Source organism: Scyliorhinus torazame, chromosome 9 (genome assembly GCF_047496885.1).
Source record: "Scyliorhinus torazame isolate Kashiwa2021f chromosome 9, sScyTor2.1, whole genome shotgun sequence".
NCBI lineage: Eukaryota > Metazoa > Chordata > Chondrichthyes > Carcharhiniformes > Scyliorhinidae > Scyliorhinus > Scyliorhinus torazame.
The window spans coordinates 95,892,296-95,911,385 of NC_092715.1; the positions used below are offsets into that span (position 1 = coordinate 95,892,296).

The 19,090-nt window shown below is 44.1% G+C and overlaps 1 protein-coding gene across 1 annotated transcript in view; it reads left to right on the plus strand.

Annotated features, from left to right (window-relative positions):
- Window positions 1-19,090, plus strand: part of LOC140429379 (uncharacterized) — a 150,688-nt gene that overhangs the window by 97,274 nt on the left and 34,324 nt on the right. The window contains exons 3-4 of the mRNA XM_072516272.1: window positions 91-214; window positions 6,609-6,776. Of these exons, the coding sequence (XP_072372373.1) occupies window positions 6,626-6,776 (151 nt within the window). The 5' untranslated portion in view covers window positions 91-214; window positions 6,609-6,625. The remainder of the gene's footprint in view (window positions 1-90; window positions 215-6,608; window positions 6,777-19,090) is intronic.

A 19,090-nucleotide genomic window follows, 5' to 3' on the forward strand; every position in this document is an offset into this window, starting at 1 on the left:
ATTCCTGTTCTATAAGAGGTCCAATTATAGCAATTGAGAATTAAGACGTAAAGGTGATACTAGCTGTGCTCCTTACTTCTTTATTTACAGGGACAGCTGGGACAGGGGGAAAACGTGAGGTTCCTCACAAAGCCGTGTTGTGTATCCATTCAGCAACTCCGGGGATGTGTTCAACAGATAGCAGCTGGAGATTGTTATAGTTGTGCACTTACTGGTATGTAGCCCGACAACTTTTAAAATATTAACATTATGTTTCAAAAATGACTGCAATTAGAAATACCATAATTAAAGCTTACCTAATGGGTAAGTTTCAAATATTATGTTCAGAGTTTAAAATAAACTTCTTCAGGGATATTTCATGGAACTGTATTTGTGAATTAACCCCTGGAAATGTAAGCTTTTTCTATCCAAACCTACGTTTTCTTAAAATTACAGCTTTCACTGTACCAGAATCTGTCCAATCTATTGGTTTTTCAATGTTCCTATTCAAATATTAGAAATTATCCAAATTGGCATGAAAGTGTTGAAAGCTGAAACTCCATGGCTGCATTTCAGCTGCGTGAGTAAAACTTTGGTTTATAATGTCCTGCCATTTCAATGGACAATCCAGTTCCAGTTTCTTCTCAAGCATTATGGTATAACCTGTGGTAATGACCGCATTACTGCCAGGAGCAAGTGTTATGGTGAGCTGCCGACAATCCCACTAGCTTCCCCATTATCCTCTTCACTGCCACATGTCCAGCTAGCTCAATAGTGTCAATATTATTGACAACATAATTAACACCTCTTTTCCATTGCCCACCCAATTGTAACTGCCCTTGCTTGGTTCTACACATACCAAAAGCAGAGCAGTTTTAGGGTGGGAAATGGCAGCATTGTGATTATTTAACTGGGCTAGTCATCCAGAGACATGAGTTCAAATCCCACCAAGGCAGTTGGGGAATTTAAATTCAATCAATTAAACCTAAATAAAAGACTAGTATTAGTATAGTGACCGTATAACTACCAGACTGTCATCAAAACCCAACTGGTTCATTAATGTCTTTTAGGAAAGGAAACATGCTGTCCTAACCTGGCCTGGCCTATTTGTGACTGCAGACACACAGCAGTGACCCTTAACTGTCCTCTGAAATAACCTAGAAAGCTACTTAGTTGCACTAAGCCACTATATTAAAGCATAATTACCACTAGGACAGCAAGTTCAAAATTCTCACAGGCAGCCAGGCAACAAATGCTGGTCTTGCCATTGATGTCCACATCTCATGAATGAATTAAATTTTTAAAATGTCTTCCACCCCTGTATTATAGAACATAGAACATACAGTGCAGAAGGAGGCCATTTGGCCCCTCGAGTCTGCACCGACCCACTTAAACCCTCACTTCCTCCCTATCCCCATAACTCAGTAACCCCTCCTAACCTTTCTGGTCACTAAGGGCAATTTATCATGGCCAATCTACCGAACATTCATGTCTTTAGACTGTGGGAGGAAACCAGAGCACCCGGAGGAAACCCACGCAGACACGGGGAGAACGTGCAGACTCCGCACAGACAGTAACCCAGCGGGGAATCGAACCTGGGACCCTGGCGCTGTGAAGCCACAGTGCTATCCAATTGTGCTATCATGCTGCTTATAGGCATCCATATGGTACTCCTTAAATATGTATATCTGGATCTCCCCCTGGCTGGGCGAGATCCAGATCGCAACATCTTGCGAGATCCCGTTAGATTCCACAAGGCATTCCGAGCTTCTCAAATACGGCCTCATCAAGTCACCGATTTGGGCATGACGAGGCCATTCGATCGCACCCCACATGTCCTCTGATGGCACTCAGCTCTATCTCTCCAGTGCCTCTGTAATAGCTGACCACATATCTTCCAGATAAACAAAGAGAAGGCCAAAGCTATCATCTTCAGCCACAACTATAAATGTTGTGCTCATACCATTGATCCTATTCACCTCCCTGAGCAGTACTTCAGGCTGAACCAAACTTTTAATTGGTGTAGAATATGTGAAACCAGGATTCTGACAAGGAAGAGCTATAGTTGTATCAAGGTGTTTACTTAAAAACTAGTTTATTAACATTATATAAAGTATGTACCTAGTGGGTTACAGGAAAAGCACATCTCCCCTCCGGGCTACCTGCCTGCTCTTTAGAGTGCCTGATGTCAGTGCTACATCATCATGTGCACATAGATGAGCATATCCATTCTGTTAACCCTTTATACCACACCTTAGTATCTTATTCAGTGTCACTCTGAGCATTTTATCCCTTATCCCCTCTCTCCATCATAAACACCAGTCATCCTAACACTTCCACAAAATGTCCTACCTTCAGATGGTTTGACACTGAAACTTACATCCATGCCTTTGTCACCTCTAAACCCAACAATCCCAATGTTCTCCTGGCTAGCATTCAATCCTCCTCCCTCTGCAGACTTCAGCTCATCTAAACTTCATTCTTGTATCCTTCCTACTGCCGATCCCATTTACCTTCTTCCCACTTTGAGCATGATTAGTTATAGTATGGCTAGACAGTAAATAAAACTCTGTCTACTGTCCTCAACAATGCGGTTAATTCCCAGTCTTTGACACCATGTCTTACTATGCCAGAATGAGCTTTTTACTTCCCACATCAGTCATCCTTATGGCTGATCAGATTGAGATCACTGACTTAATGGCAATTTGGCCTGAATCATGGGAAATTTTGTTCTCTGAACTCATCCATTAGGAGTTGAGTTGAAGCAGCCAGAACCTGTTTCACATAAAACCTTTATAGCTAGCAGGAGGAAGAGACTTTCACTCCATAACTCAAGGCTGGATTTGACCTCTGGTTCCTGAGGTGAAAGGGCAGTGTGCTAATGCACTGCTTTACTTGACCTCTTTGGTCTTTGAGACTGTGCTGATCCTGCATTTTATTGCAAAAAAAACACTGTTTTTATTCATTTTTCTTTTTCTTTCCATGTCTGTTAGTTTTCAACTCATTTTTGCCTATCTTACACCATCCTTCATTCGGTAGTAGAGGAAAGGACCTCATTCCTTGTTTCGACACAATTTGATTACTATAAACCATGTTTGACTGAAACCGACTCATTTTCTCCTTTCCCCTTTCCTGAAGAAGTTAATTCCCTCACTGCAAGGCACCGTTCCACGGATGTCATTCACCTTCCTGATCAAAGTGCTGTTTATTCATGTGAGACTTGATAGCAGGTTATGCAAATGCACTGGGGAAACAAATCAACCTAATGCTCTTTTTATTTTAAAGGAAAAGCAAAATATTGCAAATCTGGAATAAAAACTGAAATGCTGGAAAAGAAACTCAGCAGGTCTGGCAGCATCTGTGGGGAGAGAAACAGAGTTAACATTTCAAGATCTGCATGATGTTAACTCTATTTCTCTCTCCACAGATGCTGCCAGACCTGCTGCGTTTTTCCAGCATTTTCTGCTCTTCTTACCTTGTTTGATATCCCTGCACACATAATTCTGGTAGGTGTTGGTGGATAGAACAAGAACAGGAGTCTGCCTAATTTCCCCTTCCCTAACCCAGGGCAATGCGGCTAACTGAATCAATCCTGCTGTTCCCGTAACTGCAATAAACCAGTTCAACACAGATCCTTATTGAACCTGGAATCTTTTCAGTGGAGCATCAGGGAGTTTTGATGATAAAGGTTTTGGAGGGATGTTTCCTCTGTGAGTTTTATGAGGAAACTGTAAATAGCATATGGGGAAAGGCAGGACAAATAAATCGAGAGTGCCCTAGATTATGAGAGAAGTAGAGAAGATAAAAAAGGAGGAAGTGCGTGTATGACAGATTTCAGGTGGAAAATGCAATGGAGAATCAGGCTGATTATGGAAGGACCAGAGAGCAAGTGAAAAAAACTAGTAAGAAAAGCAAGGAGAGGGTATGAAAAGAAACTGGCAGCTAACATAAAAGGGAATACTAAAGTCTTCTGTAGCAAAAAAAAACAAGGTGGCAAACGAAAGAGTGGGGCCGATTAAGGATAAAAGGAAGGGGGCTTGCATCTGAAGGCAGGAAAAACAGCGGAAGCATTAAAGGAATACATTGCGTCTGTCTTTACAAAGGAAGAAGATGCTACCTTGGCCGAGGTGAGAGAGAAGGTAACTGGTACACTGGAAGAATTTAGAATTGAGAAAGAGGTGGTATAAGAAAGGGTATCTTTACTTAAAATAGGTAAGGTACCAGGACCAGATGAGATGCATCCAAGCATACTGAGGGAAGTGAGAGTGTAACTGGCAGAGGCACGAGTGATAATCTTCCCGTGCCGGAAGACTGGAGATTTGAGAATGTCACACCCTTGTTCAAAAAGGGATGTGAGGATAAAGCTGACAACTACAGTCCAGTCACTTTGATTTCAATGGCAGGGAACTTCTGGAAACTATAGTTCAAAACAAAATCAATAGTCACTTGGACCAGTGGAGGATAATTAAGGAAAGCCAACATGGATTAACTGAGGGAAAATCATGTTTAACTATTGTGCTGAAGATTTTTGAGGAGATAACAGAAAGTTGTTAAGGGCTGTATTGTTGATATGGTCCAAATGGATTTTCAAAAGACATTTGATACAGTGCCACACAACATACTTGTGAGAAAAATTCGAACTCATGGAATAAAAGAGAAAGCAGACACTTGGATAAGAAATTGGCTGAGTGACAAGAAACAGAGAATACTAATAATAACCTATTATTGTCACAAGTATGAAGTTACTGTGAAATGAAATGAAAATCACTTATTGTCACAAGTAGACTTCAATGAAGTTACTGTGAAAAGCCCCTAGTCGCCACATTCCGGCGCCTGTTCGGGGAGGCTGGTACGGGAAAAGCCCCTAGTCTCCACATTCCAGCACCTGTTTGGGTAAGCTGGTACAGGAATTGAACCCACGCTGCTGACCTTGTTCTGTATCACAAACCAGCTGTCTAGCCCATTGAGCTAAACCAGTCCTTAATGATAATAGTGATAAATTGCTGTTTTTCAGATTGGAGGAAGGAATTTAGTGGAATTCCCCAGGGGTCAGTGTTGGGACCTTTGCTCTTCCTGATAAATATTAATGACCTAGATTTGGTGTGCAAGGCGTGATTTAAAAATTTGTAGATGATACAAAGATTGGAAACGCTATCAACTGTGATGCATATAGGTGAACTTCAAAAAGATATAGACATGTTGGTGGATTGGTCAGATAAGTGGCAGATGCGATTCAATGCAGAGAATTGTGAGGCAAATATAGTGAGACAGTATAAAATAAAGGGGGGAACTCTAAAGGAGGTGCAGGAACAGAGGGACCCTGGTGTATATATACGCAGATAGGGGCAGCACGGTGGCGCAGTGGTTGGCACTGCTGCCTCACGGCGCCGAGGTCCCAGATTCGATCCTTGCTCTGGGTCACTGTCCATGTGGAGTTTGCACATTCTACCTATGTTTGCGTGGGGTTCACCCCCACAACCCAAAGATGTGCGGGGTAGGTGGATTGGCCACGCTAAATTGCCCCTTAATTGGAAAAAATGAATTGGGTACTCTAAAGGTATTTTTAAAAATAAAGCAGATAGTATAATCAGCTTTATTAATAAGCACATTGAGTACAAGAGTAAGGAAGTGATATTGATCTTGTCCAAGACACTAGTTAGGCCTCAACTGCAGATCTGTGTGCAGTTCTGGACGCCATACTTGAGGAAAATATGAAGGCATTGGAGAGAGTACAGGGGATATTTACAAGAACGAATCCAGGGATAAACAACTGTAGCTATGAAGTTAGATTGGAGAGGTTGGGACTGTTTTCCTGGAAGAAAAGAAGGCTGAGAGGAGACTTGATAGAGGTATTCAAGATCCTGAGGGATATTGATAGGGTAAATAATAAGAAACTGTTCTCTCCCAAGAGAGCATCAAGAACTAAAGCACACAGATTCAAAATAATTGACAACAGGAGGTAAAGTGATGTGAGAAAAATAATTTCATCCAGAGGTTGGTTGAAGTTTGGAAGGAACTTCCTGAGAGGATGGTGGAGGCAGGTTCGATCAAGGTGTTCAAAATGGAATTGGATTGCTATCTGGAAAGTAAGAATGTGCAAGGTTGAAGGATAAGCCAGGGGAGTAAGACTAGATAGAATTCTCTTTCAGAAAGCCAGTGTACACTCAATAGGCTGAAGGGCCTCCTTCTGCACTATAAAGGTTCTGTGATTTTGCAATTTTGAAATAAAGGTTTATGTTTTAGTTACAAAAACGGGCAGAGGAAATCTTCCTCCTTAATATTTATTCCTGATATAGAAAGACAGGAGAAGTCCCAATGAGATTAAATGCATTTTTACTAAACTGGAATAAGACAGACTAAAAATAAAAGAATCCTCTTCCAAATTAACACATGTGATATGCAATAATTAACAGTTCTATGTGATAGCTGACAGTAAGATCATGCTTCTTACAGCAATATATATATTTATATAAATCAATCCTAAGAATTTAACTTATCTGCATATCAAACCATTATTGAATTTCTGTCATTCTTTCCATTTGAATAAAATTGGAGCCCATGAAATGGCTGTCATCTTACACACTCCAGAGGCACCAAGTTAAGAGCTATTTTGTTTGTTTATTTTGAAGCAAATGGTGAGTTATTTATGTGGGGAAGAAATTGTCACGTGATTGATGCAAACCGACCAGCATCGCATAAATTCTGGAGTCCACAGAAAATTGATCTTGGCATTCAGGATATCCACAGCGTCAGTTGTGGCTACTGGCATGCCACAGCCCTCACAGGATATCCTACTGGTAAGAGATAATTTATCTTATATCATTTTACATAAACTAAGCTTAAGATTTGGATAACACATTATTCACAGAAAAGTTCAGCTGTATAAATGTTCTGTGCTTGTGTGCATATTTTTTCCTAACCTAGAGCACTGTAACTTCAACAAACATCAAATGTGTAGCTTTTATTTGGTAAGTGGGAATGTGTACTTTGAAAGCTGGACAGGAAACCTGACACATGATAGGTCAGCAGAATGTAGCCATTAGGGTATGTTTAGTGAATTTGCACTCCCAGAATGCATCTTTGTTCAGTAGAATGCATTTTGGGAATTTCAGCACAATGTTCAATGAGCCACAAGGAATATCCACCCATTAATGTTTCTCTATTCCCAAATCTAGATATGCACTCCATACAAATGAATCTCCATTATAGGAATATTAATTCATAAAATAGACCCCCTAATGCCCAGTTATGCATATTCCATTGTCACAAGAGCAAATGTTTCAGTAGACCAACTGCACAATTTTGCTGAACAGAAATATACATACATATATGATAGGAAAGTTGAAGAGATTTATTTGCATACAATATTATGTGGTACAGAATTTAAATAAACATCTTCTAAATATTTCTGGTGCCAATGAGTATAGTCTCCTCTTCTACTCAAGAAGAATTAATTCTTTTACTTTGGGCAATTTTGATGGCAACCAATCAAAATGGCTATTGCTCACAATTTTATTTTTGTTGGTTTTATTAAACACAGCCTCCAACATGGGAACAACATAGACAGAATTTACGGGAGCGATTTTAAACCCTCTCTGTCCGTGAGAAACACGGCACAGGCTCAAAATCCAGAGAAAAGCAAAAAACGTGGTTCTCTCCGGCACAATCGACTTTTGGAATCTTCCTTATCCCTTGCCAATGGAGTAGTGCAAATCACATGGCATGAGCCCAGGATCTCAGTTTAACTCATTAGTATGTCATTAGAAAGCACATCCAGACCTTTCCCTTCACAAAATCTTCACCCAGAGCTGACGTGACGTCTCAACAGCATCATTTATACAGTGTATGGCCAGGTGTGAGCTGTCGAGGGGATTGGTCCAGGGCTCAGAGGTAAGTATAGTCCTTGGGAAGCTTGGGGTGGGGGGGGGGGGGGAGGGGGGGGGGGGTTGGAGGGCCATACCCAGGCAGTACCCTGGTACACGTTGTCACTGCCAGGTTGGCATTGCCAACCAATGCCAGAGGCTGTGCAAGGGCAGGACCCCAGTGGGAGCCCATGTGGGGGGGTTTGTATATGTCTGGTGCATGGGGTGGGGGGAGAGCAGACATGGGGGATGGATCTGCCAGCGATGGCTGTCAGGAGTGGGGGAGTTCTTCTGGCAATGACTGTCGGGGGCAGGGAGAGCCCTGAGACATCCAGGGCGCGATTCTCCACTCCCACGCCGGTTGGGAGAATCGCCTGGGTCGCCAAAATTTCCCGGGACGCCAGTCCGACGCCCTCCCGCGATTCTCCCAAGCGGCGGGAACGGCCCGGTCGAGTTTCGCGGGCCGCAGGCCGGAGAATCGCCATTTTGGGTGTCTCTGGCGATTCTTCGGCCTGCGGCCCACGAAACTCGCCACCCAAAATGGCGATTCTCCGGCACCCCCGCTATTCTCAGGCTCTCTGAAGGAGGACCTCCTTCCTTCCGCGGCCCCGCAAGATCCGTCAGACATCTTCTTGTCCACTTACTCAGGCTCATGATTCCAAGAGGAATTCTGCTGACAGGATTCATTCTACTTTTCTCGTCGGGACTGACACTTCGTCATTTTTTGGTAAAATCCTGCCCGATATGTGTTTCCTTTCAAAACCTGTGATCAGTATGTAGATGAAGGTGATATTAAATGGGAAATGTTACATTGTGGTTTAAATAGTAAGATAGTTTGATTTATTTTATGCATACTGATGGTTAAAATTAACTTTCAGTTTAGAATTTGACCATTAGAAGAATCATAACTGAAATCATTAAATGTTCTGCACCTTACCAATTGTGAAAAGTTCACATGGATTTGGAAAAATGAACACCATGGGGCGAAATTCTCCGGTATAGGCGCGATGTCCGCCGACTGGCGCCCAAAACGGCGCAAATCAGTCGGGCATCGCGCCGCCCCAAAGGTGCGGAATGCTCCGCATCTTTGGGGGGCCGAGCCCTGACCTTAAGGGGCTAGGCCCGCGCCGGACAAATTTCCGCCCCGCCAGCTGGCGGAAAAGGCCTTTGGTGCCCCGCCAGCTGGCGCGGAAATGACAACTCCGGGCGGCGCATGCGCGGGAGCGTTAGCGGCCGCTGACGGCATTCCCGCGCATGCGCAGTGGAGGGAGTCTCTTCCGCCTCCGCCATGGTGGAGACCGTGGCGAGGGCGGAAGGAAATGAGTGCCCCCACGGCACAGGCCCACCTGCGGATCGGTGGGCCCCGATCGCCTCAGGACCCCGGAGCCCGCCCACGCCGCCTTGTCCCGCCGGTAAGGTAGGTGGTTTAATCTACGCCGGCGGGACAGGCATTTTAGCAGCGGGACTTAGGCCCATCCGGGCCGGAGAATCGCTGGGGGGGGGGGCCCGCCAACCGGCGCGGCGCGATTCCCGCCCCCGCCGAATATCCGGTGCCGGAGAATTCGGCAACCGCCGGGGGCGGGATTCACGCCAGCCCCTGTCGATTCTCCGACCCGGCGAGGGGTCGGAGAATCTCGCCCCCAGATGTTTTTCCTTCCCTTTGTGACAACACTGCAATAAACCTCGTATACTTGTGTCTTTCTTAACAATAGCACGGTGGCACAGTGGTTAGCACTGTTGCCTCACAGTGCCAGCGATTAGAGTTCAATCCTGGTCTTGGGTGACTGTCTGTGTGGAGTTTGCACATTTTCCCTGTGTCTGCATGGGTTTCCTCCTGGTGCTCCTCCCACAGTCCAAAGATATGCAGGTCAGTGAATTGGCCATGCTAAAAGGAATTGCGCCTGAGTGCCCGAAGATGTGCAGGTTAAGTGAGGTTACGGGGATTGGGCAGGGGATGGGCCTCAGTCGAGTGCTGTTTTGGAGGGGCAGTGCAGACGTGGTGGGCCGAATGCCCTCCTCCTGCATTGAATGGATTCTCTGGAATTCTGTGGACTCTATTCTATGTGTGTGTAACATAGAACATAGAAAATACAGCACAGAACAGGCCCTTCGGCCCACGATGTTGTGCCGAACCTTTGTCCTAGATTAATCATAGATTATCATTGAATCTACAGTGCAGAAGGAGGCCATTCGGCCCCCTGAGTCTGCACCAGCTCTTGGAAAGAGCACCCTTCCCAAACTTAACACCTCCACCCAACACCAAGGGCAATTTGGACATTAAGGGCAATTTATCATTGGCCAATTCACCTAACCCGCACATCTTTGGACTGTGGGAGGAAACCGGAGCACCCGGAGGAAACCCACGCAGACACGGGGAGGACGTGCAGACTCCGCACAGACAATGACCCAAGCCGGAATCGAACCTGGGACCATGGATCTGTGAAGCAATTGTGCTATCCACAATGCTACCGTGCTGCCCTTAAGAACAAATAAATCTACACTATATCATTTTACCGTAATCCATGTACCTATCCAACAGCTGCTTGAAGGTCACTAATGTTTCCGACTCAACTACTTCCACAGGCAGTGCATTCCATGCCCCCACTACTCTCTGGGTAAAGAACCTACCTCTGATATCCCTCCTATATCTTCCACCTTTCACCTTAAATTTATGTCCCCTTGTAATGGTGTGTTCCACCTGGGGAAAAAGTCTCTGACTGTCTACTCTATCTATTCCCCTGATCATCTTATAAACCTCTATCAAGTCGCCCCTCATCCTTCTCCGCTCTAATGAGAAAAGGCCTAGCACCCTCAACCTTTCCTCGTAAGACCTACTCTCCATTCCAGGCAACATCCTGGTAAATCTTCTTTGCACCTTTTCCAGAGCTTCCACATCCTTCCTAAAATGAGGCGACCAGAACTGTACACAGTACTCCAAATGTGGCCTTACCAAAGTTTTGTACAGCTGCATCATCACCTCACGGCTCTTAAATTCAATCCCTCTGTTAATGAACGCGAGCACACCATAGGCCTTCTTCACAGCTCTATCCACTTGAGTGGCAACTTTCAAAGATGTATGAACATAGACCCCAAGGTCTCTCTGCTCCTCCACAATGCCAAGAACTCTACCGTTAACCCTGTATTCCGCATTCATATTTGTCCTTCCAAAATGGACAACCTCACACTTTTCAGGGTTAAACTCCATCTGCCACTTCTCAGCCCAGCTCTGCATCCTATCTATGTCTCTTTGCAGCCGACAACAGCCCTCCTTACTATCCACAACTCCACCAATCTTCGTATCATCTGCAAATTTACTGACCCACCCTTCAACTCCCTCATCCAAGTCATTAATGAAAATCACAAACAGCAGAGGACCCAGAACTGATCCCTGCGGTACACCACTGGTAACTGGGATCCAGGCTGAATATTTGCCATCCACCACCACTCTCTGACTTCTATCGGTTAGCCAGTTCGTTATCCAACTGGCCAAATTTCCCACTATCCCATGCCTCCTTACTTTGTGCAGAAGCCTACCATGGGGAACTTTATCAAATGCCTTACTAAAATCCATGTACACTACATCCACTGCTTTACCTTCATCCACATGCTTGGTCACCTCCTCAAAGAATTCAATAAGATTTGTAAGGCAAGACCTACCCCTCACAAATCCGTGCTGACTATCCCTAATCAAGCAGTGTCTTTCCAGATGCTCAGAAATCCTATCCTTCAGTACCCTTTCCATTACTTTGCCTACCACCGAAGTAAGACTAACTGGCCTGTAATTCCCAGGGTTATCCCTAGTCCCTTTTTTGAACAGGGGCACGACATTCGCCACTCTCCAATCCCCTGGTACCACCCCTGTTGACAGTGAGGACGAAAAGATCATTGCCAACGGCTCTGCAATTTCATCTCTTGCTTCCCATAGAATCCTTGGATATATCCCGTCAGGCCCGGGGGACTTGTCTATCCTCAAGTTTTTCAAAATGCCCAACACATCTTCCTTCCTAACAAGTATTTCCTCGAGCTTACCAATCTGTTTCACACTATCCTCTCCAACAATATCGCCCCTCTCATTTGTAAATACAGAAGAAAAGTACTCATTCAAGACCTCGCCTATCTCTTCAAACTCAATACACAATCTCCCGCTACTGTCCTTGATCGGACCTACCCTCGCTCTAGTCATTCTCATATTTCTCACATATGTGTAAAAGGCCTTGGGGTTTTCCTTGATCCTACCCGCCAAAGATTGTTCATGCCCTCTCTTAGCTCTCCTAATCCCTTTCTTCAGTTCCCTCCTGGCTATCTTGTATCCCTCCAATGCCCTGTCTGAACCTTGTTTCCTCAGCCTTACATAAGTCACCTTTTTCCTCTTAACAAGACATTCAACCTCTCTTGTCAACCATGGTTCCCTCACTCGACCATCTCTTCCCTGCCTGACAGGGACAGACATATCAAGGACACGTAGCACCTGTTCCTTGAACAAGTTCCACATTTCACTTGTGTCCTTCCCTGCCAGCCTATGTTCCCAACTTATGCACTTCAATTCTTGTCTGACAACATCGTATTTACCCTTCCCCCAATTGTAAACCTTGCCCTGTTGCACGTACCTATCCCTCTCCATTACTAAAGTGAAAGTCACAGAATTGTGGTCACTATCTCCAAAATGCTCCCCCACTAACAAATCTATTACTTTCCCTGGTTCATTACCCAGTACTAAATCCAATATTGCCCCTCCTCTGGTTGGACAATCTACATACTGTGTTAGAAAAGCTTCCTGGACACACTGCACAAACACCACCCCATCCAAACTATTTGATCTAAAGAGTTTCCACTCAATATTTGGGAAGTTAAAGTCGCCCATGACTACTACCCTATGACTTCTGCACCTTTCCAAAATCTGTTCCCCAATCTGTTCCTCCACATCTCTGCTACTATTGGGGGGCCTATAGAAAACTCCTAACAAGGTGACTGCTCCTTTCCTATTTCTGACTTCAACCCATACTACCTCAATAGGGTGATACTCCTCGAACTGCCTTTCTGCAGCTGTTATACTATCTCTAATTAATAATGCCACCCCCCCCCACCTCTTTTACCACCCTCCCTAATCTTATTGAAACATCTATAACCAGGGACCTCCAACAACCATTTCTGCCCCTCTTCTATCCAAGTTTCCGTGATGGCCACCACATCGTAGTCCCAAGCACTGATCCATGCCTTAAGTTCACCCACCTTATTCCTGATGCTTCTTGCGTTGAAGTATACACACTTCAACCCATCTCCGTGCCTGCAAATACTCTCCTTTGTCAGTGTTCCCTTCCCCACTGCCTCATTACATGCTTTGGCGTCCTGAATATCGGCTACCTTAGTTGCTGGACTACAAATCCGGTTCCCATTCCCCTGCCAAATTAGTTTAAACCCTCCCGAAGAGTACTAGCAAACCTCCCTCCCAGGATATTGGTGCCCCTCTGGTTCAGATGCAACCCGTCCTGCTTGTACAGGTCCCACCTTCCCCAGAATGCGCTCCAATTATCCAAATACCTGAAGCCCTCCCTCCTACACCATTCCTGCAGCCACGTGTTCAACTGCACTCTCTCCCTATTCCTAGCCTCGCTATCACGTGGCACCGGCAACAAACCAGAGATGACAACTCTGTCTGTCCTGGCTTTCAACTTCCAGCCTAACTCCCTAAACTTGTTTATTACCTCCACACCCCTTTTCCTACCTATGTCGTTGGTACCAATGTGCACCACGACTTCTGGCTGCTCCCCCTCCCCCTTAAGGATCCTGAAGACACGATCCGAGACATCCCTGGCCCTGGCACCCGGGAGGCAACATACCTTCCGGGAGTCTCGCTCGCGACCACAGAATCTCCTATCTATTCCCCTAACCATTGAATCTCCTACAACTATTGCTTTTCTATTCTCCCCCCTTCCCTTCTGAGCCCCAGAGGGATATGTAAGAGGGATATGTTTTCCTACCCTTCGGGTGAGAATCCCAGTTAAATATTTTGAGCAAGAAGCTTCTTATAAATTTAAAAATAAAAGAGATTATTTATTATCTCACAGTTGCAATGTAATTTAAAATACATACCCTCACACACAAAAAGATTTGATACAGAAGGTAAAACAACATGGTTGCAACTTAAAATTATCTAAGTCTCTTTTGTGACAGGCCTGTAGTTTCTGAGATGGAGGTGATGCCTGAAATGTGAAATGAAAGTTTGGTGAAGCAAAGTAAACTGCAAAGTTTCTTGTAGTCAAATTTTCACAGAATTGTTGAATCCAAAGTTGGAACAGGTTGTGGGGATTCCTTCTCCCACTTTCAAGGTATTTCTGTTTTATTGCTTTGGCTGCTTGGATGACTTGCAGCTGGTTCAATGGTGTTTGGTGGAATTTTCTCTGTTTGTAAGCAGCTTCTTGCTGATTTAAAGGCAGACAACTGAAATGGCTTCCTCATCATGTGAGTTGCACAGATTCAAAGTCCTTTTTCCAAACAAAGGATGGTGTGTTGATTACATATCCTGTTATCCTGTGTTTTCATTTGACATTTTGTGACTTTGAGACAGCCCGTGTCCTTGTGTTTGAATAACCCATTCAATTGATAATGCCATTTGGAATTAGTTTCAGGAAAAGGCATTGGTTCAATATCAGTCTGGAAGATTCATTTTGCTCCCTCTTGAGTCTTGGCGCGTGGTTTCAATCCAGGTGATTCTCAGGCTGCCATCTCTTGCAACATTTTGTGATCAGTTCTAAAAATATAAAAACAAAAACATTTGAATTTGAGAGTAAACTGAGACATCACGAAAGCAAAAATGTGATCTATCTGAAATAATTATAATTCAACACTTCTAAAAGTGTTAAATTGGCACAGATTATATCAGTAGCAAAGATCATATAAGTAGCAAATATAGTATTCGACCAGCAGTGGAGATCATAATGTTCACTTGAAATGATCCAGTATAACCTTGGGATAGCCCATTGTTCTGGCCTGGATCAATTCCCAGTAGATTGGGCATGTATGTGATAATTTGTCAGTTGTAAATTCATTAATTTTGCCACGTGTCTTCCTAATTTATTTAATTTGTGCTTTTGCTGAACTAATAAGGTGGCTTAAAATGTATAACCTTGTGAATGTGAGCTTCAGGCTGAAACTGAGTGAGTTTGGTCAAAGGGCCTTTGATCCGTGCCACCACTCTCAAAGTTGGGTTCTGTTGCTAACTTTTGGTTGGCTCTTAATTTGGTTCTGTTCAATCACGTTTTCTCAAGAGCCGCCAGGTATCTTTCGACTCCGCCACAAGGTTCGGAACCGAATGCTGATCAATGACTCGATACACCAGTTAGTAAGTTCAAAAGCAATGCTCATTTATTTACACACAGTCAAATCTACTTATGCATAAACTCTACAAACTATACTACCACTATTACTAAAGCCTATACTTAGCTTCGGGCGCCCACTCAGTCAGAGGAACAATGGCCGTTGCTCGGTTCTAAGGTTGCTGGGTTGAGCTGTTTACAGGGTAGCAGCTAGGAGTGTCTATCTCGTAGCATGCGTGGACTTGGGACTTACTTGGTCTGATGCAGCTGCTAGGCAGGTCTCTCCCTTCGGTGAGAGCCAAAGCCAAAGGAGGAAGATTCTCCCTTGGGTGACACCTCTGATACTGAAAAGGGCTTTGCGCTCTTTTGGGCAGGCCTTGAACTTGGCCTCAACTAATTGGGTCTTTCTCAATCAGTTGTATCGATTTTCCTCCAATAGAGGGGTGGTTTCCTGATCGCTGGGCGTGTCCTGGTGACTGTCAGTCTGCTTTGTCTTAGCTTCTTCTGGCGCCGGGGAGTCTGTCCTAACATTGTGAATCTAAATGTTTCCCTTTTGTCCCTGGAGCTGGCTCATTAGTATGTAGATTGTTTGGTAGTTTCTGTCCTGTCTGAGAGTTTAAGGTTCTAATCAACAGACAGAGCTTGCACCTGCTTGTTTCTTAGCATTGTCCAATTTTCCCTGCATTCTTTGCGGGTGTCCATTTTGTAATCGGGACGTGGCCATCCCAGATGGCTACAGTTCCATCAGCCTAGAGCTGCCAATGGGATTTTAATTGGGTTAGTTCCAGTCAGGCAGTAGAAATGGGACAGGTTTTGAACTTCCAGCAGGAGTTGAGATACAGCAGCACCCTTACTCCATCAGCGCCTCACCCAAAACAGTCACTGATTCCCTGTCAACAAAATGTTTAGCTTCACTGATGCATCTTCATCTTGAGTTTCTTTCAAAAGGCCAACCCCCACCTCCACCTCATTTTGAATGTAGAAATCAATTTTGCTTCCATTATCCCTCTCCCTCCCCATCCAGCACTATAGGATTTTATTATGTTTGGTCATCAATAAAGATTTCATTGCTTTCAACAATCTCTTAACAAGCAACGTGTGTTTCTTTTCTTCTTTAATTGATTCTGCCCTTTTTATGATGGTAGCAAGACAGACACATTTTGATCCTTTTCTACTTATAATATGTCTTGATTAGCAATTTACCTAATTTGCACCCAAGGATAAATAGAGCCCACAAAGCAAAACTATTATTATATAAACATTATATCCAGCTAGGTATCAATTATGCAGGACAGACAGAAAAGTATTTGCATTCTCTATAATGCATCCCTTCTTTGCACAGTAGTCTGATCCCTGTTGGGATATTATATTCTTCGTTGATCATTCACTAATGAGTATGATTGTCCAACTAAGAAACTCTGTGTCTGGTCATGGGTTCTGTGGGTCCTTGCGTGACTGATGAGCCCACTCAACTAGCCACATCTCCAACTGCACACTTGGCAGGTATTTCTGGGACGTAGGTTTGGTTCATGGACTCGAGATCGCTAGTATTCCTTTCTCAGGCTCCTTTTCCGGACCTCCTCTTACCGTCGGTTGTTCTACAGAATTGTGTCCCTTCAGTCAGGAGGTTCTACAAGTTGGTTATCCAAGGGTCACCCAGGTGTTGATACCTATGCTGCATTTCTTGAGGTAAACCTTCAGGGTGTTTTTGAAGCATGTCCTTTGATCTTCTCTTGTTCAGGAGCTTTCCATGAGCTAGGTAAGGAAAATTTTCTTTGGCAGTCAGGACTTTGGCATCCTAAACACATGTCTGGAGCAGTGGAGTTGCCTTCGGATGATTATGGCATCGATGCTGGTGCTCTTGGCTCCTTCAAGGATGGTGAGGTTATTACGCCTTTTCTCTCAGTTGATGCAGAGAATTGCCTCGGACTGCATTGATGGTACTTCTCCAGGGCCTTGAGGTAGCGTCTGGACGTAGTCCAGGTTTCTGAGCCATAAAGAAGAGCTGGGAGGATGATTGCCTTGTGCGCAAGGATCTTGATATCAGCTCACATGTTGTGGTCATTGAAGACTCTCATCCTTAGACGTCCGAAGGAGGCACTCGTGGGTTGGATATAATGTTTGATCTCCACCTCAATACTGGGAAGCTTGTTCTTGACAAGGGGAAGCGGGGTGATGATGAGGATGGAAAAAAGGGTGGGGGTGTTGACACACCCCTGCTTGACTACAGTCTTGACCTCAAAGGTTTCTGTCTTACTTCCATCAGTGAGGACTGTTGCCAACATTTTGTCATGGAGGAGCTGGAGAATGCTGATGAATTTCTCTAGACAGTCGGTCTTTGACAGGGTCGTCGACATCACTTCCCAATTGACTCAGTCAAAAGCCTTGATCAGATCAATGAAGGTTGTGTAGTTTGGTTGATGTTACCCTGGTATTTCTCTTGAAGTAGTCGAGCAGTGAATATCATGTCCATTGTTTCATGGTTTGGTTGGAAGCCACATTGACTTTCCGGAAGAATCTTTTCACAAACTGGGAGAAGGCGGCTAATGACGATTCGGGTAATAATCTTCACAGCGATGGAGAGTAGGGAAATTCTTCTTAGTTTCCACTGTCGGCTTTGTCTCCTTTCTTGAAGATGGTGGCGATGACAGCATCCCTGCGGCGATCAGGGATTTCTTCTTTGTCCCAGATTTTCTGATAGAGATGACAGGAGATCTCTCCTCCTCCAAGTTTCAAAGTCTTGCTGAAATCCCACCCACTCCTGCAGTTTTTCCATTCATCGTGCGTTTAATGGCAGCTTCGACTTCATTCACACTTGGTGGGAGAACAAGATGGTCTTTGATGGGGGATTTCTTCAAACACATCCTCATCTATGGTCGTATCACCTTTGAAGTGTTGTCTCCATCAAAGGCTGATATTATCTCTGTCTCTCAAAAAAGTTCCATCTTTGCTCCACAGACCCTGGTTTGAGACCCAGGGTTTGAGTCCATTTTTGCCTTGGTGGCACTGAAGAAGCCTAGATATCATGCTTGTCAGCGAGGAGTTGAAGCTCCTTAGATTTCTCAGTCCACCATTGGTTCTTGATTTCCCTAGTTCCTCTTTGTATCTTCCACCTTTACATAATTTCATGATCAACATAACCTTTTATTCTTTTCTCCCTCATGTACCAATCTAGCTTCCCCTTAAACATATTGATGTCATTCACTTCAATCATATTACAAATTTGTATCATAAAGAGCAGAGGGGACACATTTTCTTATAAGTGCTCTACAATTAAGAACACATCCTCTCTGTAAAAAAAATGACATTCACTCCTTACCCATTCAAAATCTTTGACCTCACATTGTGTTACTGAGTGGCAAAATTCAGAATAAATTCATGCTTCTAAATTGTGGTGATTGAAAAATGCAGAATTCAGCTGATTTATGATCTTTAAGAGCCATTAATGAGATTAAGCCGTCCATCTACTTCTCACGGTTTTCAGTGTAGACCTGGGTTTTACAGAGATGTCACCAGTTCTGTAAGCAACTTTTTCTAGTCAAGATTTTATAACTTGAATTAATAACACTGAAAATGAAATATAATTCATCTGTTTCTTTAGGAAGCTACTTGGTCCACAGGATGAATCAAAGTGAAACTGTTCAGTCATTTATCTTAAATGATCATGTATCGGTTTATTTGTCTATCTGCATTATATCCCAGAGAAGAGAGTTGGGAAGCGACTTGTTCCCCCAACATTTGTCAATGCCACTCCAAAGACCTGGCACCGGAAGTGCCCAAAAGCAGGGCCAGAGCGATACCCAACTGACCCTTTATGTATCATTCTTTGGCCGTATTTTGCATGTCCTGGTATTCCATGGGATGGTGAGCTAGAATATCAATGAATGGCACCATCATCATTTATGCACAAAAAAGTAAAATATGAAAATTAAAGCT